Genomic DNA, 17,121 nt, shown 5'->3' with positions numbered 1-17,121 from the left:
TCATTTATTTTTTAAAGTTATTTGAGTATATGACAATGGAAGACTGCGGTCTCTAACTGGTTCATTAATTTTAATACATATTACTCGTTTTCTACTTTTATATTATGTGTGCTATATTTTCTCATTAAGTATCTGGTAAATATGAAAACAAAATCACTGTAAAACAGAAACGACAAATTTAGCTCTGTCAGTTGTAGTTGCTCTTACCTTCGGAGAACACAAACCAGGTAAAGTGACCATTACTAGATGACCTTAAAACTTGACAAACTAGTGGAGGTGAAGGCAGGGACAACTTGTACCACGTCCCAGTCAAGCGTAAAACCTGATATTCAGAAGAGATAGCAGGAAGCTGTATTTTGATTTAAGGCTGATAAGTATTTTAGACTTCCATTCCGAATACAGCATCGTTTTAAAAAGAAGAAGAAAAAGACTTGAGTACAGTGTGATTTCAGTATCAGAAAAGAGGGGAGGGACCTATTAGACTCATCCACTTGTCATTAAAGTTTCTTAAAATTTAATGCTCCTAACTTAATTTTAAAAGGAAGATATTTTTCATTTGTTTAGGCTTGACTTTATTTTATTTCTATTTATATTAGGTATAATTTTGATTCTTGGAGAGAATTTTCTTATTTAGATGAAGAAGAAAAAGAAAAAGCAGAATGGTATGTATGTAAATCATTGATAAGACATTTATTTGGTTATTTGGTATTTGTGATGATATAAAAATGCACCATGTGTATTTTCTTTCACATTTTTCTGTGTATCCATTTTAAATAAGTTTTTTGATATTTTGAGATCCCATCTCACAAGTTAAGCTTAATAGTGCTAAATGTGATTATGAAATTGTCAATAAAGCTCAAGTCAGCAAATTCTTTTTCTTCTGGTTGCTTAACTAGTTTTATTTATAAAGCATTACATTTTCTTATCATACCATCTATAAGCAATAGTTTGTTTCCAATATTTCCTGTTTAATAGCCGTGATGAAAGGAGATGGATTGAAAAGCAGAACAGAGCAACAAGGGCCCAAAGGAAAAAAGAAGAAATGAACAGAATAAGAACATTAGTTGGTAAGTTTAACTAATGAATTTTTAGACTTCTTTAATTAAATGTTTGACATTCAAAAGATTTAACTTTTTTTGGTAGATAATGCATATAGCTGTGACCCAAGGATAAAAAAATTTAAGGAAGAGGAAAAAGCCAAGAAAGAAGCAGAAAAGAAAGCAAAAGCAGACGCAAAACGAAAGGAGCAAGAGGCTAAAGAGAAAGTAAGATGACATTTGATAAAGTTGGACTTTAAATGTTCATAATATTGTCAATCTTCAGATCTGTTTTAAACACTGACTGTCAGTAGAGAACTAGGTGCTTCTATGAATGAATCATGACACTTAGCACAGTTGACAGAAGGATCTTCTTTATCACCAGATTCTTACTGGGCAAAAATATGAAGTCATATAATTTCTTAACACTACACTTATTTCTAATATGTCTGTTTTACATTTCTACAAATTTTTGTAGAACTTTACCATCTGCTTTTCCTTCAGTCTTTGATAAGTTGATGTTTACCTTTCTGTAATATAAGTTACTAAAAATTGTATTTTTTTAGTAAGGTTATAGAGCATTTAAGAATTCTAATTTTATTACTAAATAATTTTATTAAAGCAAAGACAAGCTGAATTAGAAGCTGCTCGGTTAGCAAAGGAGAAAGAAGAAGAAGAAGTTAGACAACAAGCATTATTGGCAAAGAAGGAAAAAGATATCCAGAAAAAAGCCATTAAGAAAGAAAGGCAAAAACTTCGAAACTTATGCAAGGTACGTTGACTGATTGAACAAGCACTACATACAAGTAAATCAGATTTCTGTTTAAACTTAAAAATATTTCATTACGATAAAAATATAATTAAACTACTCTCTGCATTTTATCTCAAAACATAAATGTTTTAAAATTCACTTTTTAAAAATTTCACACATGCATATTCAGTATGCAACTCTGATAGGGTCGTGTTTTGTTTGTTTTTAAAATAACCATCTTGCCATTTTAAACCTTCAGAAAGAAAAAAGCTTATTATTTTAATACATGTCCCATATTCAGATCTTCTTGATTATCTTAACATCTTTTTATACTTGAATTGTTCAAATTAGGATCTAAATAAGAGCAACAGTGTCAGCTGTGTATCTCCTGGTTGTGTCTGTCACAGGTCGCCTACCATCACTATCTCGCCCCCTTCTCCCAGTTGGAGATATCAGATCATTTATTCTAAGAATGCACCACAAATTGGTTTTGTCTGGTTGCTTCTTTAATAGTGTAAATTAATTTTTATCACAGAAAAAGTTCTTTTAGAAGTTAAACATGGGTTGCTTTTAAGGATCTAAAAGCTTTCATTTTTGTCTAAATAAAGGGATATTATTTAGTTCAATGCTGGTAGTTTGTGTTCAAATAGATCTTACTAAAAATATTAACTAAAAAGGCCCAAAAGTTTTCAAATGTAGTTTTGTCCAAGAGACAGTCTTACGTTTTAAACTGGTAAAGTTAGAGGCCAGTATTATTTTATATCACACAGCATAAAATGGATAAATTAATGAAATTCCAAGCTAGAGATTGCCACACCATATACTACACCATTGTAGTTTAATTCAGCAAATATGTTCATGCTTACTATGTACAGAAAACTCTTTCATGTAACTGTCCAGAGGCTCCAGACACTAGAATATGTATTCTAATATATGGCATCTTAAATCTTCACTTAATAAAATTGAAATTAAAACTGCCCCATCACTAGGCTTTGAAAGGCATTTAATAAAAATACAATCTGTCTCTTCAGACTTTTGACAAGTGGAAAATCTAAATAGAAAAAATGAAATATTTTCCTCAGATTTCACCTAGAAAATTATATTGAGAAGAATGCAGTGTATTATAGTTACTGAGAGCATGGGCTCAGGGCTCGCAGCTTAGATTTGAAGTCATTCTCTACTTCCTGTGTCCTGGCTGTGGTTCTCAGGAGGTTCCCTCAACCTATTTGTGTCTCAATTTCCTCATTTTTACAGTAACTGAAATAATACCTAGAAAGAGTTATGAAGATGAGATCATTCACATGTAGCACTTGTTAGATTTGGCATAAGGAGAACTGAATCAAAAACTTTAAAAGTTAGTTAGAAAATAGAAAATTTTAAAAGTTCTTAGAGATGGTACATAAAAGAGGGTTAAAGTTCTGGCCTTTGGTAACTTTATATCATTGCTCCTTTCCAGCGTAAATTCTTTTATTCACTCATCAGATATCTGATAGGCACTAAGTATGTGCCAAGCAGTTACAACGGATGTTGATATAATGAAAACACAGTCTTTGCTTTCAGGAATCCACTAGTTAATGATGGAGAATGACAAGAAAACAGGCAATTGAAATACTTCAACATGAGTACCAGGTTGAAAAAGTACCAAACAGGTGGTTAAGGAAGGATATTTGAATCTAGTGGGATTTAGTCAGGTGAAGCAGTGTGTATATGGGATTAGATGAGAGAGATCAAGGAGCACTGACACATCCATACAAGAGGTTTGATGAACCACAGGTAGCTGAAGGAGAGGTTGGGTCTTAAAGGCCATTGCTAGTCTAAATCTGACCTGAGTCAGTTTTGCTCAGGATGCCAAGAGAACACAAGAGGCCAAGAGACAAAAGTCTTTTGCATAATCCAGGTGAGAGGCTGGGCCTTAAACTGGTAGAGATGGTGGAAACAGACAAAGGTAGATGACATGAACCAACGTTTAGGAGGTAAGATCTGCTGTTGCCTGTTGGGTATCAATACTGATTCTAAGTTGGAGGAAGTATAAGTGTTAATACATGTTCTGGTTTCTTGAGTGGAATATTAGATGGTTTATAATATTACTCAGTGAAATAGAAAACAAAGGAAGAGGAAAGGGGTTAGGAAAAATTATTTCAGTTTCGGGCATGCTGAGATGAAGATACTCAGTAGGTGATTTTGAGGTACAAGTCTGATGTTTAGCAGGATCATCACAGAGTCATCCACATCTCAGTGGAGAGTAGATGAGACTCCCAGGGAGAAAGAATAAAGAAGTACAGAGATCAGACCCTGGCAATCACCAATACTTAAGGTATGGATAGAGGAGCACTGATGTTAATGATAACACAGTCTTTGCTTTCAAGATCCACTAGTTAATGATGGAGAATGATAAGAAAATAGGCAATTGAAATACTTAAAGATGAGTACTAGGTTGAGAAAGTACCAAACAGGTGGTGTTAAGGAAGAAAGTGAAAGTGAAGTCGCTCAGTTGTGTCCAACTCTTTGCAACTCGATGGGCTATAGCCTACCAGGCTTCTCCGTCCATGGGATTTTCCAGGCAAGAATACTGGAGTGGGTTGCCATTTGAAGGGAGGGAACATACAACAGGGAGGAAACACAGTCCCACCCATCAACAGAAAATTGGATTAAAAATTGACTGAGCATAGCCCCGCCCATCAGAACCAGACCCAAGTTGTCTCCCCCTGCCCTGCCCAGTCTCCTGTCAGAAAGCTTTCTTCGTAAGCCTCTTATCCTTATTCACCAGAGGGAAGACAGAATAAAAACCATGATCACAGAAAATTAACCAAACTGATCACATGGACCATGGCCTTGTCTAACTCCGTGAAACTATGAGCCATGCCTTGTAGGGGCACCCAAGACGGACACGTCATGATGGAGAGTTCTAACAAAACGTGTTCCACTGGAGAAGGGAGTGGCAAACCACTTCAGTATTCTTGCCTTGAGAAGCCCATGAACGATATGAAAAGGCAAAAAGATACCACCCTGAAAGATGAACTCCCCAGGTCAGTAGGTGCCCAATATGCTACTGGAGAAGAGCAGAGAAATAACTCCAGAAAGATTGAAGAGACAGAGCCAAAGCGAAAAAACACCACCCAGTTGTGGATGTGACTGGTGTTGGAAGTAAAGTCCGACGCAGTTAAAGAACAATATTGCATAGGAACCTGGAATGTTAGGTTCATGAATTAAGGTAGATTGAAAGTGGTCAAACAAGAGATGGCAAGAGTGAATGTCAACATTTTAGGAATCAGTGAACCAAATAAAATGGATGGGAATGGGTGAATTTAATTCAGGTGACTATTATATCTACTGCTGTGGGCAAGAATCCCTTAGAAGAAATAGACTAACCCTCACAGTCATAGTCAACAAAAGAGACCAAAATGCAGTACTTGGGTTCAGTCTCAAAAATGACAGAATGATCTCTGTTTCCAAGGCAAACCATTCAGTATCACAGTAATCTAAGTCTAAGCCCCAACCGCTAATGCCAAAGAATCTAAAGTTTAACAGTTCTATGATGACTTACAAGAGCTTCTAGAGCTAACATCCAAAAAAGATGTCCTTTGCATCATAGGGAACTGAAATACAAAAGTAGGAAGTCAAGAGGTACCTGAAGTGCCAGGCAAGTTTGGCCTTGGAGTACAAAATGAAGCAGGGCAAAGGCTAACAGAGTTTTGCCAAGAGAATGCACTGGTCATAGCAAACACCATCTTCCAACAACACAAGAGACATCTCTACACATGTACATAACCATATGGTCAATACCAAAATCAGATTGATTATATTCCTTGCAGCCGAAGATGGAGAAGGTCTATATGGTCAGTGAAAAAAAGACTCGGAGCTGACTGTGGATCAGATCATGAATTCCTTATTGCACAATTCACACTTAAATGGAGAAGGAAATGGCAACCCACTCCAGTATTCTTGCCCGGAGAATCCCACAGACAGAGGAACCTGGTGAGCTATAGTCCATGGGATCACGAAGAGTCAGACACGACTGAGCAGCTATACACACACAGGGAAAACCACTAGACCATTCAGGTATGATCTAAATCAAATCCTTTACGATTATACAGTGGATGTGACAAATAGATTCAAAGGATTAGATCTGATAGACAGAGTGCCTGAAGAACTATGGACAGAGGTTCATAACATTGTACAGAAAGCAGTGATCAGGACCATCCCCAAGAAAAAGAAAAGGCAAAATGGTTGTCTGAGGAGGCCTTACAAATAGCTGAGAAAAGAAGAGAAGCGAAAGGCAAAGGGGAAAAGGAAAGATATACCCATCTGAATGCAGAGTTCTAAATAGCAAGGAGAGATAAGAAAGCCTTCCTTAGTGATCAATGCAAAGAAAGAGGAAAACAATAGAATTGGAAAGACTAGAGATCTCTTCAAGAAAATTAGAGATACCAAGGAAACACTTCATGCAAAGATGGGCACAATAAAGGACAGAAACGGTATGGACCTAACGGAAGCAGAAGATATTAAGAAAAGTGGCAAAAATACACAGAAGTATACAAAAAAGATCTTCATGACCCAGATAATCACTATAGTGTGATCACTCACCTAGAGCCAGACATCCTGGAAAGTGAAGTCAAGTGGCCTTAGGAAGCATCACTACGAACAAAGCTAGTGTAGGTGATGGATTTCCAGCTGAGCTATTTTAAATCCTAAAAGATGATGCTGTGAAAGTGCTGCACTCAATATGCCAGCAAATTTGGAAAACTCAGCAGTGGCCACAGGACTGGAAAAGGCCAGTTTTCATTTCAATCCCAAAGAAAGGCAGTGCGAAAGAATGTTCAAACAACCACACAACTGCACTCATCTCTCACGCTAGCAAAGTAATGCTCCAAATTCTCCAAGCGATGCTACAACAGAACATGAACCAAGAACTTCCAGATGTTCAAGCTGGATTTAGAAAAGGCAGAGGAACCAAAGATCAAATTGCCAACATCTGTTGGATCATAGAAAAAGCAAGAGAGTTCCAGAAAGACATCTACTTCTGTTTACTGACTATGCCAAAGCCCTTGACGGTGTGGATCACAGCAAACTGGAACATTCTTAAAAGAGATGGGAATACCTGCCTCCTGAGAAAACGGTATGCAGGTCAAGAAGCAACAGTTAGAACCAGACATGGAACAACAGACCTGGTTCCAAATTGGGAAAGGAGTACATCAAGGCTATATATTGTCACCTTGCTTATTTAAGTTATATGCGGAGTACGTCATGCAAAATGCCAGGCTGGGTGAAGCACAAGCTGGAATCAAGATTGCCAGGAGAAATACCAATAACTGACATATGCAGATGATACCACTCTTAAGAGAAAAAGCCAAGAGGAACTGAAGAGCCTCTTGATTAAAATGAAAGAGGAGAGTGAAAAAGTTAGCTTAAAACTCAGCATTCAAAAAACTTAAGATCATGGCATCTGGTCTCATTACTTCATGGCAAATAGATAGGGAAACAACGGAAACAGTGACAGACTTTATTTTCTTGGGCTCCAAAATCACTGCAGATGGTGATTGCAGCCATGAAATTAAAAGATGCTTGCTCCTTGGAAAAAAAGCTATGACCAACTTAGCATATTAAAATGCAGAAACATATCTTCCACGTGGTCTAAAACCACATTAATAAGAGACCTCCTAGAAGCCAGGGATCTTCTAGAGTTTACAGACTTATTTACAGACTTATTTATACTGTCAGATATTTTAGGTGAAAAGAACCTTTCAGGTAGACTGATGTCATTTTTGGGAGTTGAGGCATCAAATTGTTTTACAGATAAAAATGGGAAGGGAGATGTATTGAATGGGTTTGTGCTTGAAAGTATCTTTAAAAGTATGTTCATCTTCATCATCTGAATCAATTCGTCTGGCTTTTCTTCTGATTTTCACATTAACTACTTTCTGGCTCATCATCTTCCTCAGAAAGATCCACACTGAGACATGCTTTGCTATGCACTGACTCTGCTCTGGAAATAGCTGCAGAGCCACACAAGCTATTTTCTTTCTCCACATGCTCCAAAAACTGACTGGAAAGATTTTGTCCATTGTCTGCAGAGTCTTCCAAGAACTCTGTAAACTTCATAGAACTATGTTATTTCTAGAGAAGTTTTTGTAACATTACTCTGGCCATTTTAAATTTTACTCTGAGAATGTCAATTTTGTATACCACAGTCCAGATATTAATAATATTACTTTTCTCAAGCAAAAATAAATAAATAATAAAATGCAGAAACATTACTTTGCCAGCAAAGGTCCATCTAGTCAAAGCTATGGTTTTTCCAGTAGTCATGTTTGGTTGTGAGAGTTGGACCATAAAGAAAGCTGAGCGCCAAAGAATTGATGCTTTTGAACTGTGGTGTTGGAGAAGACTCTTGAGAGTCCTTTGGACTGCAAGGAGATCCAACCAGTCAATCCTAAAGGAAATCAGTCCTGAATGTTCATTGGAAGGACAGACGCTGAGGCTGAAGCTCCAATACTTCAGCCACCTCATGCGAAGAACTGACTCATTGGGAAAGGCCCTGATGCTGGGAAAGACTGAAGGCAGGAGGAGAAGGGGACAACAGAGGATGAGATGGTTGGATGGCATCACCAATTTGATGGACATGAGTTGAGTAAGGTCCAGGAGTTGGTGATCGACAGGGAAGCCTGGCGTGCTGCAGTCCATGGGGTCACAAAGAGTTGTACATGACTAAGTGACTGAACTGAGAGGAAGCGGAAGCCTAGGGAAGTGTCCCAGGAAAAGAAGCGTTGGAACCTTAGCACCAGGTTGCATGGAGTAAGGGAGCAAGGAAAAGCGAGGAATGGGAGATGTGTCAGCGGCAGTTTAAAGCAGCATGAGAAGTACTTTCCGATTCTTGTTCATCCAGGCACATCATGACATTCCATTCTAGGTATCATCTCTAGTCAACAGGTGTTGCTGGCCTTCCTATTTCTTAACACATTATTTTTTTATAGTTTGGCGCACACACTAGATAGAACAGGTAGCCTAACAAAGGGATTTTGTTGTAAAGAGTTTCTTGATTCTTCAGTGGTTCTGTGGGGAATCATTGTTTTATAACATCCAGAGGTCCTCTGCACCATCACGTTTCTGTTTTGCTCCATCCTTGCTGATGCCGCTTTATTGCTGGCTGGCCATGGAGAGCCTTGGGAGGTGCCCTGGGAATGTCGTTGGCGGTGGTCAGAAGGCAATATGTTCAACCTAAGAAGTTCTCAAAAACTTCAAGCTTTGTAATTGTGTTTATGGATGTCTTGAGTGCCAGTAGATAGCAGATGAAAATGTTTGTGTTTTTACTTCTAGACCTGGAATCACTTTTCTGACAGTGAGGCAGAACGTGTTAAAATGATGGAAGAAGTGGAAAAACTTTGTGATCGGCTTGAATTATCAAGGTATAACTACAGAGCTGCTGTTGAAGTCTTCTGTTGGGCTTGGGATGAAGTTTCATCCCCTTTTTTCTTTTAAGTTTACAGTGCTTGAATGAAACACTCACATCTTCTACTAAAGAAGTAGGAAAGGCTGCTCTGGAGAAACAGGTAATCGTATCACTTCTACCTGTATTTAGCACTTAATTCTGCCTCAGTACTGCATTCACCTCAGTATTTCCCCACCTAACATGGAAGTTACTGTAGGGGCAGAAAGTGTCTCATTTCTGTTAGGGTTGATGTAAACTGGATTTAAGTATTTATGCTTATTATCATATATATTTGTTTGATTTGTGGTTATCTAGCACATTAATCTGGAGAAGGAAATGGCAACCCACTCCAGTATTCTTGCCTGGAGAATCCCAGGGACGAGGGAGCCTGGTGGGCTGCCATCTGTGGGGTCACACAGAGTCGGACACGACTGAAGTGACTTAGCAGCAGCAGCAGCACATTAATCATAGATTTTTCAGAATCACTGTTAAAAAAAAATTGTGTTAATTCCTTGAGCAAATTTTTGTAGGATAATAACATTTAGAACCAAAAGAGATTTTTATTCTGTCTAGTCTACACCTTTTATTTTACAGATGAGGAAACAGGCCCAGAAATTCAATTCAGTGCAACAAGTGTTAGTACCTGCTATATATAACCCAGTGCCTAGGTGATGTGGAGAAAGTCTTACGCTATTTATTGTTGCCACAAAGTTCAGGAACAGTTACACTAAAGAGAAAAGGCCTAAGGATCAAAAGATGCAGGACACCCAGTAAATACTGTCTGTAGCTTAGAGAGGAGGTGCCAACAGTAGGTTGGAGTGCTCAGGGAAACTCAGTGAAGGGTTTGAGCCAGTTTTGAAGGACGACATTGTTAAGTGAAGGTCAGGGGAGCAGCATGAACCATAAAATACAGGTAGGAGTACAAAGTTGGCGGGGGCGGGGATTGGGAGATTAAGTTGGTTAAGAAGAGTAGAGCCAAATTAAGCAAGATTTGAATACCAAGATGACTAGTTTCCATAAGCACAGATCTTTTGAATAGCACAGGGTTAACACTGCTATTAATCTGGCATTTGTAGACAAGAGGCATTGGATGAGTGTAAGTGACTAGTGTAAGAATCTCACTTGGAGGACTTGGACTATGAGTAATAATGGGAATCACTGAAATCTTTGGGACTTGGTGACTTGTTCTAAGGGACTGAAGTGGGAAAATGAGTCAAAGATGACTCCAAGATAGCAGAAGCAACATCAGGTAAAGGCATGTTTTTGTTTTTGTTGTTTCACTTGTGCATGTTTGAAGCTACACTGGAAGTGACAGTGTAAAAGATAGAACTTAAAGATTAAACAAAGGGCACTTTGCTGTGCTGCTACCTTTTTGTAGAGAATAAATGATACTGTCTGCAAGAGAGGATAGATAAGAGCTTTGAAATTGCCTTGTGGGTGAGTAACCCACTGACTGTAGACTTCACAAGTAGTGTCCACAGCAAATAGATATCATGTGACAGGAATACAGTGTAGTTTAGGCTGAGGCTGGTTCTTGGTTCCTTGAAGCAGAGATATGCAGCCTGGCTGGGGCAATGTAGGGTCCTTGTCTGAATGATGCTGAGGGTCGAGAACCACAGGGGCCCATCCAGAAAGAGAACTCAGAGTAGTAAGATGCTTTAAGTCCCTGACTTACCTATGATATTTGTGTAGATAGAAGAAATAAATGAGCAAATTAGAAAAGAGAAAGAGGAAGCTGAGGCTCGTATGCGACAAGCATCTAAGAATGCAGAGAAGTCAGCTGGCGGAGGTGGAAACGGAAGTAAACATTGGTCAGAAGATGATCTGCAATTACTCATTAAAGCTGTGAATCTCTTCCCTGCTGGAACAAATTCAAGGTATTGGTTCTAATGAAGCTTCTCTTCACTGGAGCCTCAGGATTATGTAGACAAGCATCTGAAATAGCAGCATATTGCGGCAAGTTTCCAAAGATTTGCTTGGGTCTAGATGCTAAATTCTGTGCCACGGTGGAAAACGTAAAAAGCAAGAGTACATTTTGAACCTGTTTGCTAGTCTTAACAGCTTATACCAGCACACATACAAAGATCCATATATACAGCAGGATGCTTCATCAGTTTCTCAGGAAATTAAGGATCATGAAACATAAACCTTGACTGTCATGCTGGCCTATTCCATTGTGGCTTATACTAGGCACTAGGTTTTGTGTTCCATGGTTTCTCTTTAGTCTTAATTCTCCTGTATTACTTCCCACCTCAACCTGGAGCTTAAAAGTATGTGTCCAAATGGCAGTGTACACAAATGTGTGCTCTTATTTCTGTTGATTTTTTACACGATCTGTAAGATTTTATACAAACTTGAAACCAAGATTATACACAGCTGATTTAAACACTCAAGTCCAGGCAATAGTAATAATTAGAGCACCAATTTAGAGCTAATTCTTTAGATGTTATAGCTAACCTTTCTGCAGTAAAAATGTAGGATCATTCTGAATTTTTTTTTTTCCTTCTCATTATTATATCCATTTTTCTAGATGGGAAGTTATTGCTAATTACATGAACATACATTCTTCTTCTGGAGTTAAGAGAACTGCCAAAGATGTTATTGGCAAAGCAAAGAGCCTTCAAAAACTTGGTGAGTTAGTTTTTGCCAAAAGAGTTTCTTTGCTACCTGAGATACGTATTTTAAAAGTAATCTATGCGATTTAGTGAAAGACTGAGATGAACTGTATTAAAAAAATTTTTTTTCCCTTCTCAGACCCTCATCAAAAGGATGACATAAACAAAAAGGCTTTTGATAAATTTAAGAAAGAACATGGTGTGGTGCCTCAGGCAGACAATGCAACACCTTCAGAACGATTTGAAGGTAATGAAATTTCATTCTTCTGAGTAGAAAATGCTAACCTTGTGTCTACCTGGGAATATACAAGATCTAGGGCCTACAAGCAGAGTGACTGGGAAATAAAGCATTTAGTGGACTGGAAGGTGTAATCTTTTAGGACTGACTGACTTCAACACCACTGAGAACTGCAGTTCTTCCATTTCATATGCCATGAGGGGAGGGGTGTGTTTGTTTTGTTCATAGGATTTTAACAAATCAGAATTAAAGGATATTAGGACGATTGAAATTTAAGGTCTGTAACTAACTTTTTATCAAGGTTAATTTCCTGATTTTGAAAAATATACTATATATAAGGAAATGTCCTAGTTTTTAAAGAGAAGACAGGAGTTAAGGGGAAGCATGCCTACAAATCACATGGTTCAGAACAAGTTACGCAGACACAATTTGTTATGCTGACATTGTCTTGAGTGTTCTAGCTAATCTCTGATTACTCTGGACCAGTGTGTTTCAAATGCAAATTATGACTCAGAAGTGGGTCATGAAATCAGTTTAATGGGTCATGAATAGAAAATATCAGAGGGCATTACATCTGTTGTACAAGTGGGTATTTGTGAAACTTCTGTTCATGTGTATGTGTGTTCAGGATGTGATACATTTTTCCTTACTCTGAGTTGTTGACAAAAGTTTGAAAAGTTCTCTTTCACTTCATGCATTTGTGAGCCACCAGTCCTTTCTCCCTAACTAAGCTAATCTTGGATACACTTTCCAGATCACAGTGCCATATCTGTTTTGGGATTAACTAACAGCTTTGACTCTTCGTGACCTCCTGTCCCTATCTTAGCAGTGCCACTTTTCCTATAGTCTGATTTATTATCCTGTGTTTCAATTTGAAAATATTTTAATAGAAGAGACTTAGAATGTTCTATAAAGAGTAAAAAAATCATTGTGTTTGCTTGTTGCATTTGCAAAATCAAGGGTGACTTTTGTCTAGGCTGAGTGTTATTTTGGCTCTTTTAAGAATGTTACCTGGAGTACAAGTGGCAACTACTCCAGTATTCTTGCCTGGAAAATTCCATGGACAGATGAGCCTGACAGGCTACAGTCCATGGGGCCACAAAAGGTCAGAAACCACTGAGTAATTGAGCACAAGAAAGATAAGTAACAAAGTGGACATATTAGGACACTTGGAGGGCACGTCTAAAGGAGATAATGCTCTTTTCCCTATGCCCTCCACAAAATGCAGACATGTTCAGATATTACTGTTACTGCCCTTTCTTATGGTTCTAATTTACATGCTTGAGGCAGGCACTGATGGTTGTTTTCTGGCAAGTGGGAGACCCTGTGAGGGCAGGAGTGATTGGCAGTGATGTGGTACTTGGGCCCGACTCCTTTATCTCTTCTATGGATTTAATGGGTAAGCCCCCCTCTCTCCAACTGTACCAGTAAACAGCAAGCTGGCTGCATTTTTTGGAATGGTGATTTCTCATGGTAATTTTACATTGCATTCATTTTGGTATTGTGAAGTACTAGGTTGGCCAAAAAGTTCATTCAGGTTTTTCCAGAAAATGTTAAAAAAAACCCAAATGAACTTTTTGGCCAACCCAATACATGGATAATAATAGCAGATAATAATTGCATGCCAGTTCCATCTTTTTTCCAAGAGAGAGAAAGTGAGTTAAATCTATGATGTTAAATGGGTGTTCAAACTAATAAAATTCCACTTAAGGGTTTTCTGGAACTTAAAAGCTGACTTCAAAAATACCAGAAGTCTTTAATCTGTCTAATCTGTCTTTAAATGGAAGTTCTCTGCCTTGTTTTGAGGTATGTTGTTTTTTAACTTGTTCCCTGTGCCTATGAGTATTTTTTAATTGGGAAAGAACTTAGATTTCCAGACTTCACCCCTGGATACCATTTGTAGTAGTAGTCTCATTACTGGCAGTATAGGTGCCACTGTGTTCTCATTGCATGGTCTGAAATAACTTAAGCTATGGCTGTCTGGGGAGGCCTTACAAATAGCTGTGAAAAGAAGAGAAGCGAAAAGCAAAGGAAAAAAGGAAAGATATGAACATCTGAATGCAGAGTTCCAAAGAATATCAAGAAGAGATAAGAAAGCCTTCTTCAGCGATCAATGCAAAGAAATAGAGGAAAACAACAGAATGGGAAAGACTAGGGATCTCTTCAAGAAAATCAGAGATACCAAAGGAATATTTCATGCAAAGATGGGCTCGATAAAGGACAGAAATGGTATGGACCTAATAGAAGCAGAAAATAAGAGATGGCAAGAATACACAGAAGAACTATACAAAAAAGATCTTCACGACCCAGATAATCACGATGGTGTGATCACTGACCTAGAGCCAGACATCCTGGAATGTGAAGTCAAGTGCGCCTTAGAAAGCATCACTATGAACAAAGCTAGTGGAGGTGATGGAATTCCAGTTGAGCTGTTCCAAATCCTGAAAGATGATGCTGTGAAAGTGCTGCACTCAATATGCCAGCAAATTTGGAAAACTCAGAAGTGGCCACAGGACTGGAAAAGGTCCGTTTTCATTCCAATCCCAAAGAAAGGCAATGCCAAAGAATGCTCAAACTACCGCACAATTGCACTCATCTCACATGCTAGTAAAGTAATCCTCAAAATTCTCCAAGCCAGGCTTCAGCAATATGTGAACCATGAACTTCGTGATGTTCAACCTGGTTTTAGAAAAGGCCGAGGAACCAGAGATCAAATTGCCAACATCCGCTGGATCATGGAAAAAGCAAGAGAGTTCCAGAAAAGCATCTATTTCTGCTTTATTGACTATGCCAAAGCCTTTGACTGTGTGGATCACAATAAACTGTGGAAAATTCTGAAAGAGTATTCCCATCTCTTATATCAATAACCTCAGATATGCAGATGACACCACCCTTATGGCAGAAAGTGAAGAGGAACTCAAAAGCCTCTTGATGAAAGTGAAAGTGGAGAGTGAAAAAGTTGGCTTAAAGCTCAACATTCAGAAAACAAAGATCATGGCATCCGGTCCCATCACTTCATGGGAAATAGATGGGGAAACAGTGTCAGACTTTATTTTTCTGGGCTCCAAAATCACTGCAGATGGTGACTGCAGCCATGAAATTAAAAGACGCTTACTCCTTGGAAGGAAAGTTATGACCAACCTAGATAACGTATTCAAAAGCAGAGACATTACTTTGCCAACAAAGGTTCGTCTAGTCAAGGCTATGGTTTTTCCTGTGGTCACGTATGGATGTGAGAGTTGGACTGTGAAGAAGGCTGAGCACTGAAGAATTGATGCTTTTGAACTGTGGTGTTGGAGAAGACTCTTGAGAGTCCCTTGGACTGCAAGGAGATCCAACCAGTCCATTCTGAAGGAGATCAGCCCTGGAATTTCTTTGGAAGGAATGATGCTAAAGCTGAAACTCCAGTACTTTGGCCACCTCACGCGAAGAGTTGACTCACTGGAAAAGACTCTGATGCTGGGAGGGCATCAGAGTCTGCCCCATCTGACGCTTGGTGGGGCAAGAGGAGAAGGGGACGACAGAGGATGAGATGGCTGGATGGCATCACTGACTCGATGGATGTGAGTCTCAGTGAACTCCAGGAGTTGGTGATGGACAGGGAGGCCTGGCGTGCTGCAATTCATGGGGTCGCAAAGAGTCGGACACGACTGAGCGACTGATCTGATCTGATCAGTCCATTAACTTAGACTTACTACTAAACCAAGCCAGCTTTTGAACCATTTTAATTTTCCTACAAAAGTGGGATATGCACTTCTTACATCCTTAGGAAGGAATGTATTTGTGATACATCTATGAAGTGTTCTATAAGACATACAGATTTGGTTTAGCAGAGATGTACAGCATAGGCTTTAGTGGATGTGCTGACAGTAGCACTGGAACATGGAATCTAATCTCACATTGCCTCTACAGCATTGGGTACCTGCCTTAATTTTGTTAAAATTGTTTTTTCTAGTTAAAAACGAAGAGTAGTTTACAGGCTCTCATCCAACGAAAAGTTTTGTAATTAGGCAGCTCTTTTCTCTATGCTATAAGGAACTAGATATATCAAAAATCTAAAATGACTTATGATTGTGTTTTTGAACCCAGTAGTCCAACTGTATATTTTAAATCTGATTTTTAAAAAATGTCTGGTAAGTATATTTTGAGACCAGAAATACAAAGCATTTCTTTCCTTTTGTCTCAGATAATTTTCTGGGATGTAAGCTATCTAAAGTTTTTTTTCCCCAGTTAATATTGGGTTGGCCACAAAGTTTGTTTGGGTTTTTCCATAAGATGGAAAAACTTGGTCAACTCAGTGCTGGTATATGTTTGTCTAATCTCAAAGTACATTTAAGATTACACACCAGATTCAGATGGGCACTTACAAATGACTCATCTGAGAAGGTGTTCCAAAAGAGTTTTCTATAAATTAGGATAACTGTTTGAAATAAAATTTGTTTCTTAAACAGGTCCATGCACAGATTTCACCCCTTGGACAACAGAAGAACAGAAGCTTTTGGAACAAGCTTTGAAAACATACCCAGTAAATACACCTGAAAGATGGGAAAAAATAGCAGAAGCAGTGCCTGGCAGGACAAAGAAGGACTGCATGAAACGATACAAGGTTGTAGATCTTGAGTTTATAGATTCCATTATCATTTAAATTATGGTGTTATACTTACTTCAATACCACCATAGTTGTGGGGCCAGTATTAGACATTTCCTAGCTCTGGCAATTAATTTAAAAAAATCAACCTTTTCAGTACAGATTTATCCAATTTGAATGTTTTACATATTTATATCAAACACTAGAAATGTCTGAAATCTTGACAACTTTTTGTCTAAGTAAAATGTTTGTCTTCTTCCTAGGAACTGGTTGAAATGGTAAAAGCAAAGAAAGCTGCACAAGAGCAAGTGCTGAATGCAAGTAGAGGCAAGAAATGACTTATGACAATCTTTGTTGCGTGTGCATTTTTATAATAAAACTGAAAATACTATACAAATTTTCATTCTTAAAATTATACTTAAAGTGTGTCCCAGCATAATTTCTCTGAACTCTGAGAATCTACCAT

At 38.3% G+C, this 17,121-nt stretch overlaps 1 protein-coding gene across 3 annotated transcripts in view; it reads left to right on the top strand.

Moving 5' to 3' along the window:
• The window catches only part of DNAJC2 (DnaJ heat shock protein family (Hsp40) member C2), a 37,545-nt gene extending 20,473 nt beyond the window's left edge, over positions 1-17,072 (top strand). For 2 of the 3 annotated variants that reach the window (XM_024990562.2, XM_005205339.5), the window contains 11 exons: positions 597-662; positions 976-1,067; positions 1,144-1,265; positions 1,660-1,809; positions 9,103-9,191; positions 9,266-9,335; positions 10,907-11,091; positions 11,745-11,845; positions 11,969-12,076; positions 16,519-16,673; positions 16,919-17,072. In XM_024990562.2, the coding sequence (XP_024846330.1) occupies positions 597-662; positions 976-1,067; positions 1,144-1,265; positions 1,660-1,809; positions 9,103-9,191; positions 9,266-9,335; positions 10,907-11,091; positions 11,745-11,845; positions 11,969-12,076; positions 16,519-16,673; positions 16,919-16,993 (1,213 nt within the window). In that variant the 3' untranslated portion in view covers positions 16,994-17,072. 3 annotated transcript variants of the gene reach the window in all.
• Positions 17,073-17,121: the final 49 nt, after the last annotated feature.

Source organism: Bos taurus, chromosome 4, assembly GCF_002263795.3.
Source record: "Bos taurus isolate L1 Dominette 01449 registration number 42190680 breed Hereford chromosome 4, ARS-UCD2.0, whole genome shotgun sequence".
NCBI classification, from domain to species: Eukaryota; Metazoa; Chordata; class Mammalia; order Artiodactyla; family Bovidae; genus Bos; species Bos taurus.
This window is presented reverse-complemented; position numbering and strand designations above follow the sequence as displayed.